The sequence below is a fragment of the Drosophila subobscura genome, chromosome E, assembly GCF_008121235.1.
Source record: "Drosophila subobscura isolate 14011-0131.10 chromosome E, UCBerk_Dsub_1.0, whole genome shotgun sequence".
Taxonomy (NCBI): domain Eukaryota; kingdom Metazoa; phylum Arthropoda; class Insecta; order Diptera; family Drosophilidae; genus Drosophila; species Drosophila subobscura.
The window spans coordinates 16817100-16830312 of record NC_048531.1 but is presented as its reverse complement, the minus strand read 5'-3'; the positions used below and the strand labels follow the sequence as shown (position 1 = coordinate 16830312).

The following is a 13213-nucleotide window of genomic DNA, read 5'->3' as shown; positions in this document are numbered from 1 at the left end:
TATAAGCCCAGCGACGATCAAATTACGTTCCCATTTTTGTAGTTCCGTGCGTACGAAAAGGTTCAACCAGTGTCTTCCGATCGAATACATATGTGGATCGTGTTGTACGTGCTGCTGGCGCTGCCAGTGCTTTTAGTGGCCTATCTGGAGCTGACCACGTTTCGGCGAAGGAGAGCTCTGAGGAAATTCAGGGGGCCTAGCCGGCTGCCCATTGTGGGCAATGCCCATCAGGCTGGCAAGAGTCCCACAGGTGGGTGCCGTTGCAGTTACCGTTACAGTTGCATCGAGGGATCTCTTCACGGATCAGAACAACCCATCTCGAATAGCGTTGTGACTGATGGATTGCATTTGACTCAGAGACAATGTTATTCCAGTTGGGTTGTTTGCGGTCAAACAACAGCAATCAAAATACAGTAATTTTGCAGTGCAACTGATAAGATCAAGGCAGTATATACTCATACACATATACTATTTAGTTACTTGAGCAGCACACAATCTGCTGTAAAGATAGCAGGCGTAAACTTTGTTGGAAAAATTAAAACTTCATGTCATACAGGCAGCATTATCTGTGATTATATGGACAGAATATTGCGTGTCAAGCGAAATGATGATAAACTCATGCAAACAATGAAAACCTTTGGAATTCGAATGTGACCCGCCCACTTAATGTAAATGTGTTGCCTCTTTGCATGCATCGACTAACAATGAGTTTGTTCTGTTTACTTTGTAGTGATTCTCGACCAGGTATTCTCGTGGTGGCATCAGTATGGCAACGATAACTTTTGCTTCTGGATTGGCTCCTACTCCAATGTGATCGTCACCAACAGCAAGCACTTGGAAGTAAGCTGCATAAAGAACTCCCGATCGAACTACATCTAACTACATCTAATAACTGTTCCTTTCCAGTTTATACTCAGCAGTCAGACGCTGATTTCCAAGTCCGATATCTATGACCTCACACATCCATGGCTGGGCCTGGGCCTACTCACCAGCACGGGCAGCAAGTGGCACAAGCATCGGAAGATGATCACGCCCGCCTTCCACTTCAACATACTGCAGGACTTCCACGAAGTGATGAACGACAACTCCACAAAGTTTATTAAGCACCTGAAGACTGTGGCAGCTGGAGACAGCATTTTCGACTTTCAGGACCAGGCCCATTACTTTACTCTCGATGTGATTTGCGACACGGCCATGGGAGTGTCCGTAAATGCAATGGAAAATCGAAGCTCCTCAATTGTTCAAGCCTTCAAGGAGTGAGTACTGAAAACCGGCTGACATCTCGTTTCTCCTCACAGCTTCTATTTTCTCGCTTCTTAGCATTTGCTACATGATCAACATGAGAGCCTTCAATCCGTTCAAGCGCAACGACCTGCTCTTCCGCTTGGCTCCCGAGTACCCAGCCTATTGCAAGACACTGAAGACGCTGCAGGACTTCACCAACGACATCATCGGGAAGCGCATCAAGGCCCACAAAGATGGTACAGTCTCGGCCAGTCAGGGTGATGAGTTCTCGCGCAAGAAAATGGCCTTCCTCGATACCTTGCTCTCGTCCACGATCGATGGTCGTCCGCTTACGACTGAGGAGCTGTACGAAGAGGTCTCCACATTCATGTTCGAGGGACACGATACGACCACTTCGGGTGTGGCTTTTGCTGTTTATTTGCTCTCCAGACACCAAGACGAGCAGCGAAAACTATTCGAAGAACAGCGCCAGGTGATGGGCGAGTCCGGACTGAGTCGCGATGCAACCTTCCAGGAAATATCTCAAATGAAATACTTGGATCTGTTCATCAAGGAGGCACAGCGCGTGTATCCCAGTGTGCCCTTCATCGGTCGCTTCACTGAGAAGGATTACGTTATTGGTAGTTTATTGACAGTTTCTACATTAACCTTTTGCTAACTATTTTCTTTGATTTTGTAGACGGCGATTTTGTGCCGAAGGGCACGACCCTGAACTTGGCAATCATCTTGCTCGGCTACAACGAACGTGTGTTCAAGGATCCGCACAAGTTCCGGCCCGAGCGCTTTGAGGAGCAGAAACCTGGTCCCTTTGAGTATGTGCCCTTCAGTGCTGGTCCCCGCAATTGCATTGGCCAGAAGTTTGCTCTGCTGGAGATCAAGACGGTGGTGTCCAAAATTATTCGCCACTTCCAAGTGCTGCCAGCCCTGGACGAGCTGGAGTCCAAGGATGGTTACATTAGTAGTACCCTGGGATATCGGCCGGAAGAGAGGAAGAGGCGCGACCCGCTGCGCCACAAATACGATCCCATTCTGTCTGCTGTGCTGACCCTTAAGGCCGAGAATGGTCTGTTTATCCGTCTCAAGGAAAGGCACTAAACTTTAAGGCTTATACCAAAAATAATTATTGTTGTTTATTATATTTTGTATTACTTATTATATGAAATGCATGTGCTTCAGTACAGTTTAGGTCGAGAGTGGATTAGAAAGAGATTGCATACGCTCGGGCATGCCATTTGCAGATAAGCAATTCGAAAAGCTTGGAAGCTTCACATATATTTTAAACACCCCAGCAGTTAAAAACACAACCTGACCTAGCCTATTGCACACTTATCAAAAGCTCAGCTGCTTAACAAACTCAAAGAGGCTTTTAAATGATTTGTTAACTAACTTAGCAGAAAGGAAAAACTTTATTTAGTCTTGAACTGTTGCTTAAAATGTAATTTATACTTTTATCTTACAGCATTAACTTTCTATATTGGCTACTTCCTTTTAATATTCATTTTTATACACAAAATTTAACAACTATCTTATCGGGCCTGAACAGATGATAACTCAAATCGTTTGTCTAAATTCGCCCACTTCAGTACCTAACCCAAGTGCTGCTGGCCATATTCTGCACTCATAATCGCAGAGTTTTGTGGAAATGTGGTTCGCTTTCCATGTGATCTTGGCGCTGCCGCTACTCTGGCTGGCCTACTTGGAGCTAAAGTCGCTGCGGAGGAGGAGAGTACTTAACCAGTTCAAGGGACCCAAAGTACTGCCAATTGTGGGCAATGCACATCAGCTGGGCAGAACACCGCCAGGTAACAACTTTGTGCAACGATAACGAAAGGACTTTGATCTGATTGTTTGAGCACCCGTGAAGACTTCTTATCAGATTCTATTCCTGTGCCGATTAGGAATAAGTTTGTTTGTTCTCTCAACTTTACAGAGATTATTGCGCAAATGTTTGAATGGTGGCATCAGCATGGCAGGGGTAACTTTCGCTACTGGATTGGATACTATCCGAATTTAATGGTCACCACTAACAAGTACTTTGAGGTAAGCTAAACATTCATTTGGTAGCATATAATAATTGGTTTCTCCACAGTTCATTCTCAGCAGTCAGACGCTAATAACGAAGGCGGAAGTCTATAAGCTCACCCATCCCTGGCTGGGTCTACTCACCAGCACGGGCAGCAAGTGGTTCAAGCATCGCAAGATGATCACGCCCTCCTTCCACTTTAATGTCCTGCAGGACTTTCACGAAGTGATGAACGAGAAGTCCACACAGTTCATCGACCACCTGAAGAAAGTGGCGGCTGGTGACAGCATTTTTGACTTTCAGGAGCAGGCCCATTACCTGACACTCGACATAATATGCGACACAGCAATGGGAGTATCCATAAACGCCATAGAAAACCGCGACTCTGAATTAGTACATGCCTTCAAGGAGTAAGCACTGCAACTATTTGCTTAGATTTTCTATTTACTTATATTATTTTTTATAGCATGTGTTACAACATCAAAGTAAGAACATTTAGTTCGTGGAAGCGCAATGAGACGCTCTATCGATTTGCCTCCGACTATCCCGCCTACTTGAAGACGGTGAAGATGCTGCAAGACTTTACCCACGATGTCATCGAGCAGCGCTTAAAGGCGCACAAAGAGGGTACCGCTGCAGCAAGTCAGAGCGATGAGTTTTCGCGGAAGAAGATGGTTTTCCTGGACACCTTACTTGCAGCAACAGTTGACGGTCGCCCGCTCACGTCGCAGGAACTGTACGAGGAAGTCTCCACATTTATATTCGCTGGCCACGACACGACTCCGGTGACTCCGGACTGAGTCGGGAAGCAACCTTCCAGGAAATCTCTCAAATGAAATACTTGGACCTGTTCATCAAGGAGGCGCAGCGTATTTATCCAAGTGTTCCATTCGTTGGTCGTTACACCGAGAAGGACTATGTGATTGGTAAATTGCTAAGTTTGTGGCAAAAAAAATAGCTAGATAACCGCGTTAATCTTTCCTGCAGACGGTGACCTCGTGCCTAAGGGTACCACTCTACATATGGGACTAATGATGCTCGGCTACGACGATCGTGTATTCAAGGATCCCCATAGATTCCGGCCCGAGCGCTTTGAGCAGCAGAAACCAGGTCCATTCGAGTATGTGCCCTTCAGTGCCGGTCCCCGCAACTGCATTGGCCAGAAGTTCGCTCTACTGGAGATCAAGACGGTGGTGTCCAAAATTATTCGCCACTTCCAAGTGCTGCCTGCCCTGGACGAGCTAGAGTCCAAAGATGGGTACATAAGTACTACCCTGGGATATCGGCCTGAGAAAAAGAAGAAACGCGACTTGCAGCGCCACAAATACGATCCCATTCTGTTGGCAGCGATGAGCCTGAAGTCAGAGAATGGCATTTATCTTCGCCTCAAAGAAAGGTTTTAGAATATCAATTTGAAATACAGAGTATTGCTTCTGGCATATAACAGAAGCATCATTTAATGCTCTGCATACTTTACAGAAGGTAGAAACTAGACAGAAATACAAACGGTTTGCTTTTATTTACCATTTCTACCATTCCTTGGACCACTTTTAATTTTCTGAAATTATTTTTGTACACCTTTCCACATGGCAATAGCATATTTTTGGGCTTGGCGAAAGAACCGATCACAACAAAATTCGAATTGCGAGGGTCAGTGCTACTGACAAGAGCGATGGCATTTTAGTGTGAGTAACAAATGAAGAACACTTGTAGACATTATTACTTGCAATAATATGAATTTAACGTTTGTAATATATATTTTTATGTATTTTCATATATTTTATCTAAGACCATAATTAGCGGATATATGTTAATAAGTACGCAATTCAGTTCGACTCAAGTTCGCATATTTATGTACATACATAACAGTCCAGACCGGGCAAAATCAACGGATGGGCTACACATTGGCGTTTCATTTTGCTAACATTACTTTAAGCAACAAATGCGATGCACTCATGTACATGATGATACATCGATGAGCTACCGATTTTGCTCCTTAGTGTCCACCCTCGTAGATAGCAGGAAATTAGCTCTGTTCTTATAAAATGTCATGATAATTTTTGAAGCGGTAATGCTCTCCAAGCACATTTCAACAAAGAAAAGTAGTGCTAGCTAGGCAAATTCTAACCAAAACAATGGAAAGACTGCCGCCGAAAGTCGCTACTCTAAATACCCTGCTAAACCAGCAATTATATTCAGCGAGAAGCGACCAAAACCAGCAAAGAAGTTTTTCATAGACAACTAGCTATGAGTAATGATAGGAATATACTTACAAACGTGCACCTAAAACACATAAAGATTGTGATAGTGCTTTTAAATTCTACTGCAAGAGCATTTTCAAAATGGCAACGCAACTTAATAATGAAGGTGCTCGCCCGACAAACGTTATCATCGTAATCAGCACAAAGTTGACGAACTGCCGCGTCACGATGAACGAGCGCTGTCTTGTCGATCGATGTTACCAGAGAGAGATACATATAAAGAGCGAGCCAACAGAGAGTCGTGCTGCTTGCTCAGCTATTTAAACCTGAAGCCCACAAAAATCTAACGTCAAATTCTCAGTGCAGCGTGTGCTGAACGGTAAACTGCTTAGAGTCATCGTTGGAATAAAAAATGTGGGTGTTGCTGTATGCCTTCTTGTCCCTGCCGTTGCTCCTGTGGCTCTACCAGGAGTTCAGCACCTTCAGACGGAGGCAAGTGCTTAAAAGGTTCGCTGGGCCAAAACGATTGCCCATCGTGGGAAATGCTCATCAGATGGGCAACAAACCAACAGGTAAACAGGTTTATAAAAATTTTAAATTTGTATTTAACTTATACGCTCCGTAGAAATACTCGATCAGATATTTTCGTGGTGGTTTCAGTATGATAGGGAAAATTACTGCTTCTGGATAGGATCTAATCCAAATGTAATGGTAACAAAGCCCAAGTTCCTGGAGGTGAGCATCCAAAATTGTAATGAAACAAGCCAGGGAAACCCATCTAATCGATCTTATTTTCCCCCACAGTATATACTCAGCAGTCAGACGCTACTAAAAAAACCTATAGGCTATCAGCTAACCGAGCCATGGCTGGGCTTGGGCCTGGTCACTAGCACGGGCAGCAGGTGGTTCAAGCATCGGAAGATGATTACGCCCTCCTTCCACTTCAATATACTGCAGGACTTTCATAAGGTGATGGACGAATATTCCAGCAAGTTCGTGGGTCTGCTGAAGGGAGTGTCTGCTGGAGATAGCATTTTGGATATCCAAGATCATGTGGGATACTTGACCCTAGATGTCATTTGCAGCACATCCATGGGAGTGTCCATAAACGCAATGGAGAACAGAACATCGGAAATTGCGCAGGCATTCAGGGAGTAAGTATTCAACGACTTTGCATGGAAGCTCAGCTCTCTTCTCTGACCATTGGATCTCTCCTCATCCAGCATTTGCGAAAACATCATCATGAGATCCTTCCATGTGTGGAAACGCAATCAAACGCTTTATCGATTGTCCTCCGACTATCCCGCTTACTGCAAGACACTGAAGACCTTGCAAGACTTTACCTACGACGTCATCGAGAAGCGCGTCAAGGCCCACAATGACGGCACCGCTACAAAGCGCCAGATTGATGAGTTCTCGAGCAAGAGTATGGCTTTCCTGGATACCTTACTCTCAGCCACTATTGACGGTCGCCCGCTGACGACCCAAGAGCTGTACGAGGAAGTTTCCACATTTATATTCGCTGGCCACGACACGACCACTTCGGGCATATCTTTTGCCGTCTATTTGCTCTCCCGACACCAAGACGAGCAGCGAAAATTGTACGAGGAACAGCGCGAGGTGATGGGTGATGATGGGATGGGTCGCAATGCCACATTCCAGGAAATCTCTCAAATGAAGTACTTGGATCTGTTCGTCAAGGAGGCACAGCGCGTGTATCCCAGTGTGCCAGTCATCGGGCGCTTCACCGAGACCGATCATGTCATAGGTAAGTGCAGAAACCACATTGATCCCACAGGAACAGCTCTTGTAAACTTGTTTATTCTCTCTTGCAGATGGTATACTTGTGCCAAAGGGCACAACCCTCAATATGGGACTCATTTTGCTCGGCTACAACGATCGAGTGTTCAAGGATCCGCACAAGTTCCGACCAGAGCGCTTTGAGGAGCAGAAACCAGGCCCTTTCGAGTATGTGCCCTTCAGTGCCGGTCCCCGCAACTGCATTGGCCAGAAATTCGCTCAGCTGCAGATCAAGACGGTGGTGTCCAAAATTGTTAGGAACTTTGTGGTGCTGCCCCCAGAGGATGGACTGGAGTCCAAGGATGGCTATCTGAGCACTACCTTGGGCCTGCCCACAGCAGAGAGAATCAAGAAGGAAGCTTATCGCCAAAAATACGATCCAATTCTGGAATCCACGATTACTCTTAAGTCCATAAATGGTCTTAATATTCGCTTGAGGGAAAGGAACTAGATCATAAGTTGTTAAATAAATATTAGAACTCAACTCCTGGGAAGCTTGAATTGATAAAAACTGTAGAGAGAAGAAACAAAATTATGCTGGAAATACGATTAATATGCGACACAGCCAAAGGAGTGCATATTTTCTTTCGAATTGTTTCAAGTTTCCAGTGCAATTGTGCAAATGAGGAATCTCCAAAGAACCCTTGTTGTTCTCAAAACTAGTGAAAGGTACTACCTCTTTCACAATTTACTTGGTCCCCGAGTTCCATTTTGCAAACTGACAGGAGCTGTCAGTCACTTTTTATGACTTATTAAAAGATTAGCCATTAAACATTACATTTTTTCATTTTAAACTAAGAAATACATTTTTCAATTCAAATGTAACTTTAGTTGACTTTAACAGCTGTTATCTTTACAGTGGTGAGAACTGTTTATATGTTGGGTACGTAACATTAAAGACTGGTGCTAAAAACATTATTTTATCGACTCTTGAAAATGAGTTATGGCCAGAAAAGGTAGTCGAATTTCCTAGGGACATTTTTAATTTTCTGAAAATATTTCTGTTGCTCTTTCACTTGGGCCTGGCATAACTTTAGGCATGGCTAAAGAGAACATCACAACAACTTTGCAATTGCGCAGGTCAGTGCCACACACAAGTACTATAGCGTCACAATGCCGAGAAAGATACGATCAATTTAACACGCTGAAACAAGGGGTATTTACTAACAAGGTGACGTCTTCAAAAGAGTCTCTCTCGGTGCCTTGTCAGTGTGAATGCTAACAACAACAATCGAAGAGCGCGGAGAACAAGTTACTGGACCTCACCACAGCATACAAAGTCACCATGCGAGTAAAGTCAAACTAGCTGTACAATGTACAGTAACTATATCTGTCCTCTTCTATCACAGCGGTGCTGCGCTTTGCGTTTTCTTGCTTTGTATTTCTTCTCCTGCTTTTCTTGTTTACTCTCAAATAAGAAAGAAATCAATGAAATCGAATTCAAGGGGACATTGGGAGTAAGTATTGGCTGCAAGCTCTAGAATATTTATTACTCTTAGAGGCAATTAAAATTGTGCACCTTTGTGTCCACTCTCATAAAATGTCAGTCTAATATTTGAAACGGTAATGCTCCCCAAGCAAATTTAAAACAAAACAGTAGCAAAGTAATGCTAGCGAGGCAAATTCAAACCAAAGCAATGGAAAGACTGCCGCCGAAAGTCGCTACTCTAAATACCCTGCTAAACCAGAAATTTTATTCGTCGAGAAGCGACGAAAACCAGCAAAGAAACTGATTATAAATTCTACTGCAAGGGCATCCACAGAATGGCAACGCAACTTAATAATGACGGTGCTCGCCCGACAAACTTTATCATCATTATAAACACAAAGTCGACGAACTGCCGCGTCACGATGAACGAACGCTGTCTTGTCGATCGTTGTTGCCAGACAGAGATACATATAGAGAGCGGGACAGCTGAGAATTGTGCTAGTTGGGCTGCTATTTAAACCTGAAGCCTACCACAATCTAATAACAAATTCGTAGTGTACCCGGTGTTGAACGGAAGGTAAACTGCTTAGAGTCATCGTTGGAATCTAAAATGTGGGTGTTGCTGTATGCATTCTTGTCCCTGCCGCTGCTCCTGTGGCTCTACCAGGAGTTGAGCACCTTCAGACGGAGGCAAGTGCTGAAAAGATTCGCTGGGCCAAAACGATTGCCCATCGTGGGAAATGCTCATCAGATGGGTAAAAATCCAACAGGTAAACAGGTTTATAAATTTTTTTAAATTGCATTCAACTTTTATGCTTTTACCTATAGAAATACTCGATCAGCTATTTTCGTGGTGGTTCCAGTATGATAGGGAAAATTATTGCTTTTGGATAGGATCTAATCCGAACATAATGGTCACAAAGCCCAAGTTCCTGGAGGTGAGCATCTAAAATTGTAACGAAACAAGCCAAGGAAATCCATCTAATCGATCTTATTTTCCTTCACAGTACATTCTCAGCAGTCAGACGCTAATAAAAAAACCTATAGGCTATGAGCTAAGCGAGCCTTGGGTGGGCTTGGGCCTAATCACTAGCACGGGCAGCAGGTGGTTCAAGCATCGGAAGATGATTACGCCCTCCTTCCACTTCAATATACTGCAGGACTTTCATAAGGTGATGGACGAATATTCCAGCAAGTTCGTGGGACTGCTGAAGGGAGTGTCTGCTGGAGATAGCATATTGGATATCCAAGATCATGTGGCATACTTGACCCTAGATGTCATTTGCAGCACATCCATGGGAGTGTCCATAAACGCAATGGAGAACAGAACATCGGAAATTGCGCAGGCATTCAGGGAGTAAGTATTCAACGACTTGCATGGACGCTTTTTTCTCTAACCATTGTATCTCACCTCATCCAGCATTTGCGTGAACGTCAGCATGAGATCTTTCCATGTGTGGAAACGCAATCAAACGCTCTATCGATTGTCCTCCGACTACCCCGCTTACTGCAACACGCTGAAGACGCTGCATGATTTTACCCACGACGTCATCGAGAAGCGCGTCAAGGCCCACAAAGACGGCACAGCCACAAAGCGCCAGGTCGATGAGTTCTCGGGCAAGAGTATGGCTTTCCTGGATACCTTACTCTCAGCCACCATTGACGGTCGCCCGCTGACGACCCAAGAGCTGTACGAGGAAGTTTCCACATTTATATTCGCTGGCCACGACACGACCACTTCGGGCATATCTTTTGCCGTCTATTTGCTCTCCCGACACCAAGACGAGCAGCGAAAATTGTACGAGGAACAGCGCGAGGTGATGGGTGATGATGGGATGGGCCGCAATGCCACATTCCAGGAAATCTCTCAAATGAAGTACTTGGATCTGTTCATCAAGGAGGCACAGCGTGTGTATCCCAGTGTGCCATTCATCGGGCGCTACGCCGAGACCGATCATGTCATAGGTAAGTGCTGAAACCACAGGAATCCCACAAGAAAACCACTTGTTAACTTGTTTATTCTCTCTTGCAGATGGTATACTTGTGCCAAAGGGCACAACCCTCAATTTGGGGCTCAGTTTGCTCGGCTACAACGATCGAGTGTTCAAGGATCCGCACAAGTTCCGACCAGAGCGCTTTGAGGAGCAGAAACCAGGCCCTTTCGAGTATGTGCCCTTCAGTGCTGGTCCCCGAAACTGCATTGGCCAGAAGTTTGCTCTGCTGCAGATCAAGACGGTGGTGTCCAAAATTGTTAGGAACTTTGTGGTGCTGCCCCCAGAGGATGGACTGGAGTCCAAGGATGGCTATCTAAGCACTACCTTGGGCCTGCCCACAGCAGAGAGAATCAAGAAGGAAGCTTATCGCCAAAAATACGATCCAATTCTTGCTACCGCGCTAACCCTCAAGTCCACAAATGGTCTTAACATTCGCTTGAGAGAGAGGAACTAGATCATAAGATGTTAAATAAATATTAGAAAGCAATTCCTGGGAACACTTTGCATACTTCTGGGCATTGGAATATAATTGATCGACAATTTAGATAGAAGGAATTGTGTTTATTGATAAAAACACTCGACACTAACGCGATGGCAAATGCAAAATTTAGTTAACGGCCACGAGTACTGTGCCCACATAGGGATTGGCCACAAATGCTGCGGGATTGATGACATCTCCGTCGATGTGCTGTGAGTTCAGGGAGGTGGTGATAATCTCCGCCTGGCTGCCCAATTTATAGTGCTTGGTTATGTCAATGGTCTTGGCTGTTCCACCAAGATTGAGGACAACCACATAGAGATCGCTGTCGCTCTTTTGGCTGTAATCAAAGTGGCATTTGTGATGGATGTGAGTCAGGAATATTTTGTTAAACTTACCGCGAATAGATGATGATATCATCATCGAGGGCCTGAATGTTCAGATCTCCCTGGCGGAAGGACGGCTCCTTGCGGACGCGCACCAATTTCTTGAAGATCTGCAGATGGGAACGGGGAGCACGCAGCTGTTGAAGGGCGTTCTTGGTCTTGTAGTCATCGGACACGGGCAGCCAGGTGTGATCGGCGCTGGTGAAGCCTGCCAAAAGATCACAAGAACAATTATAAAACAAAGTACAGAGTACAGAGGAGATCTACGACTGATCTTCAACCCACCTGCTTTGGAAGAGGCATCCCATTGGTAGGGTGTGCGCGCTGGATCGCGTGATCGATCGTAGTAGTGCTCGGGATCGGAGTTGCAGGCTGGGGGATCGACAGTATCCTCCCAGCTGATCCACACATCTGTCATGCCCAACTCCTCGCCGTTGTAGGTCACGGCATGTCCTGGCAGCGTCTGCAGCAAAATGTTCATCAGATCCGTACGCTGCACACCGAAGCGAGAGGCGACGCGCTTGTTGTCGTGATTGCCGAGCACCCAGTTGGCGTAGACACCCTCGGGCATGGCATCCATCCACTTCTGGATGTGTGTCACATAAGTGCCGGCAGTCGAGGCGTTGTTCACGTTCGAGAGGAAGTCAAAGTTGAAGGGAATGTGGGAGCCATTGCGCTCGCCATTGCCGTAGTACTGGATCATGGTCTCGAAGCTGGTGTAAGCCTCGGTCAGGAGCAGTCGCTTATCGCCACCGTGCTCGGCCTGGAACGTGTCCACCACCTCGCGCCACTGGTAGACCATGTCGAGGGTCTCTGGCAGATTCTGCGTGTAGATGTGCTGCGTGTAGCAGTGATCGTCGGGGTCCGGGCAGGCCACACTGTCGTCGGTCAGCGGCTCATCGGGGTACTGGTTGTAGCGGTCCAGATCCACCTCAAACAGGTAGGGCACCGCATCGATGCGAAAGCCGGAGACGCCCTTGGCCAGCCAAAAGCGAATGATGTTCTTCATCTCCTCGACCACGACGGGATTGCGGTAGTTCAGATCGGGCTGCTGCACAGCGAACTGATGGAGGTAGTACTGCTGACGCACATCGTTCCATTCCCAGGCGCTGTAGCGGAACTCGGAGCCCCAGTTGTTGGGCGGCTCACGCTCGCCGGTCTCCTCGTTGATCTTGCCATCGTGCCAGATGTAGTAGTCCTTGTAGTGGGGATCGCTGTCCACCGATTTCTTGAACCACTCGTTCTCGTCGCTGGAGTGGTTGGGCACAAAGTCCAGAATGATCTTGATGCCCACCTCCTTTGCCTTGGCAATCAGATTCTCAAAGTCCTCCATGGTGCCATACTCGGGATGGATCTGATAAAAGTCCGAGATATCATAGCCAAAGTCCACCATGGGCGACTTGAAGATGGGCGAGAGCCAAGTGCCCGTAAAGCCAATATCCTTGAGGTACTGCAGCTTCTCGGTGACGCCATTCAGATCACCAATGCCATCGCCGTCGGAGTCGCGGAAGGAGCGCGGATAGATCTGATAGTAGTTGCCACTCTCCCACCACTCGGTGGCTCTGGCCAGGCCAACGACGGCCAGCACCAGGAACACAACAACTGACTGCGTTCGCATTTTGTTCGAATTTGTTCGGACTATGGCAATGCCAGGTAC

At 46.1% G+C, this 13213-nt stretch overlaps 5 protein-coding genes across 5 annotated transcripts; 4 read left to right on the top strand and 1 right to left on the bottom strand.

Moving 5' to 3' along the window:
• Window positions 1-33: 33 nt before the first annotated feature.
• Window positions 34-2430, top strand: LOC117890542 (cytochrome P450 4e2). The gene is made up of 5 exons (XM_034795467.1): window positions 34-250; window positions 731-840; window positions 907-1256; window positions 1321-1865; window positions 1925-2430. The coding sequence occupies exons 1-5, from the start codon at window positions 91-93 to the stop codon at window positions 2338-2340; spliced, it is 1581 nt and encodes a 526-aa protein (XP_034651358.1). The 5' UTR covers window positions 34-90; the 3' UTR covers window positions 2341-2430.
• Window positions 2431-2790: 360 nt separating this feature from the next.
• Window positions 2791-4707, top strand: LOC117890546 (cytochrome P450 4e2-like). Its single transcript, XM_034795470.1, is given in 6 exon segments — window positions 2791-3047; window positions 3176-3285; window positions 3335-3678; window positions 3735-4048; window positions 4051-4194; window positions 4256-4707. Coding segments are annotated over 6 exon segments (1488 nt in total). The 5' UTR covers window positions 2791-2887; the 3' UTR covers window positions 4672-4707.
• Window positions 4708-5835: 1128 nt separating this feature from the next.
• On the top strand, window positions 5836-7753 carry LOC117890543 (cytochrome P450 4e2-like). The gene is made up of 5 exons (XM_034795468.1): window positions 5836-6041; window positions 6095-6204; window positions 6274-6623; window positions 6693-7237; window positions 7305-7753. The coding sequence occupies exons 1-5, from the start codon at window positions 5882-5884 to the stop codon at window positions 7718-7720; spliced, it is 1581 nt and encodes a 526-aa protein (XP_034651359.1). The 5' UTR covers window positions 5836-5881; the 3' UTR covers window positions 7721-7753.
• Window positions 7754-9308: 1555 nt separating this feature from the next.
• Window positions 9309-11179, top strand: LOC117890545 (cytochrome P450 4e2-like). The gene is made up of 5 exons (XM_034795469.1): window positions 9309-9468; window positions 9527-9636; window positions 9706-10055; window positions 10119-10663; window positions 10731-11179. Exons 1-5 carry the CDS (start codon window positions 9309-9311, stop codon window positions 11144-11146), a joined length of 1581 nt encoding a protein of 526 aa, XP_034651360.1. The 3' UTR covers window positions 11147-11179.
• Window positions 11180-11276: 97 nt separating this feature from the next.
• On the bottom strand, window positions 11277-13197 carry LOC117890538 (maltase A1). The gene is made up of 3 exons (XM_034795463.1): window positions 11842-13197; window positions 11569-11764; window positions 11277-11510 (listed from the first exon to the last, which is right to left on the bottom strand). The coding sequence occupies exons 1-3, from the start codon at window positions 13172-13174 to the stop codon at window positions 11300-11302; spliced, it is 1740 nt and encodes a 579-aa protein (XP_034651354.1). The 5' UTR covers window positions 13175-13197; the 3' UTR covers window positions 11277-11299.
• Between the last annotated feature and the right edge of the window lie 16 nt (window positions 13198-13213).

What these genes read in the sequence shown, in the direction of transcription:
- LOC117890542 (XM_034795467.1), top strand. Translation starts at nt 91, where the DNA reads ATGTGGATCGTGTTGTACGTGCTGCTGGCGCTGCCAGTGCTTTTAGTG. An exon ending in GGCTGGCAAGAGTCCCACAG is followed by an intron (nt 251 to 730) that starts GTGGGTGCCGTT and finishes TTTACTTTGTAG; the next exon opens with TGATTCTCGACCAGGTATTC. An exon ending in CCAACAGCAAGCACTTGGAA is followed by an intron (nt 841 to 906) that starts GTAAGCTGCATA and finishes GTTCCTTTCCAG; the next exon opens with TTTATACTCAGCAGTCAGAC.
- LOC117890543 (XM_034795468.1), top strand. Translation starts at nt 5,882, where the DNA reads ATGTGGGTGTTGCTGTATGCCTTCTTGTCCCTGCCGTTGCTCCTGTGG. An exon ending in GATGGGCAACAAACCAACAG is followed by an intron (nt 6,042 to 6,094) that starts GTAAACAGGTTT and finishes TACGCTCCGTAG; the next exon opens with AAATACTCGATCAGATATTT. An exon ending in CGAGACCGATCATGTCATAG is followed by an intron (nt 7,238 to 7,304) that starts GTAAGTGCAGAA and finishes TCTCTCTTGCAG; the next exon opens with ATGGTATACTTGTGCCAAAG.
- LOC117890545 (XM_034795469.1), top strand. Translation starts at nt 9,309, where the DNA reads ATGTGGGTGTTGCTGTATGCATTCTTGTCCCTGCCGCTGCTCCTGTGG. An exon ending in CAAAGCCCAAGTTCCTGGAG is followed by an intron (nt 9,637 to 9,705) that starts GTGAGCATCTAA and finishes TTTCCTTCACAG; the next exon opens with TACATTCTCAGCAGTCAGAC. An exon ending in CGAGACCGATCATGTCATAG is followed by an intron (nt 10,664 to 10,730) that starts GTAAGTGCTGAA and finishes TCTCTCTTGCAG; the next exon opens with ATGGTATACTTGTGCCAAAG.
- LOC117890538 (XM_034795463.1), bottom strand. Translation starts at nt 13,174, where the DNA reads ATGCGAACGCAGTCAGTTGTTGTGTTCCTGGTGCTGGCCGTCGTTGGC. An exon ending in GGATGCCTCTTCCAAAGCAG is followed by an intron (nt 11,765 to 11,841) that starts GTGGGTTGAAGA and finishes ATCTTTTGGCAG; the next exon opens with GCTTCACCAGCGCCGATCAC. An exon ending in GATATCATCATCTATTCGCG is followed by an intron (nt 11,511 to 11,568) that starts GTAAGTTTAACA and finishes CTTTGATTACAG; the next exon opens with CCAAAAGAGCGACAGCGATC.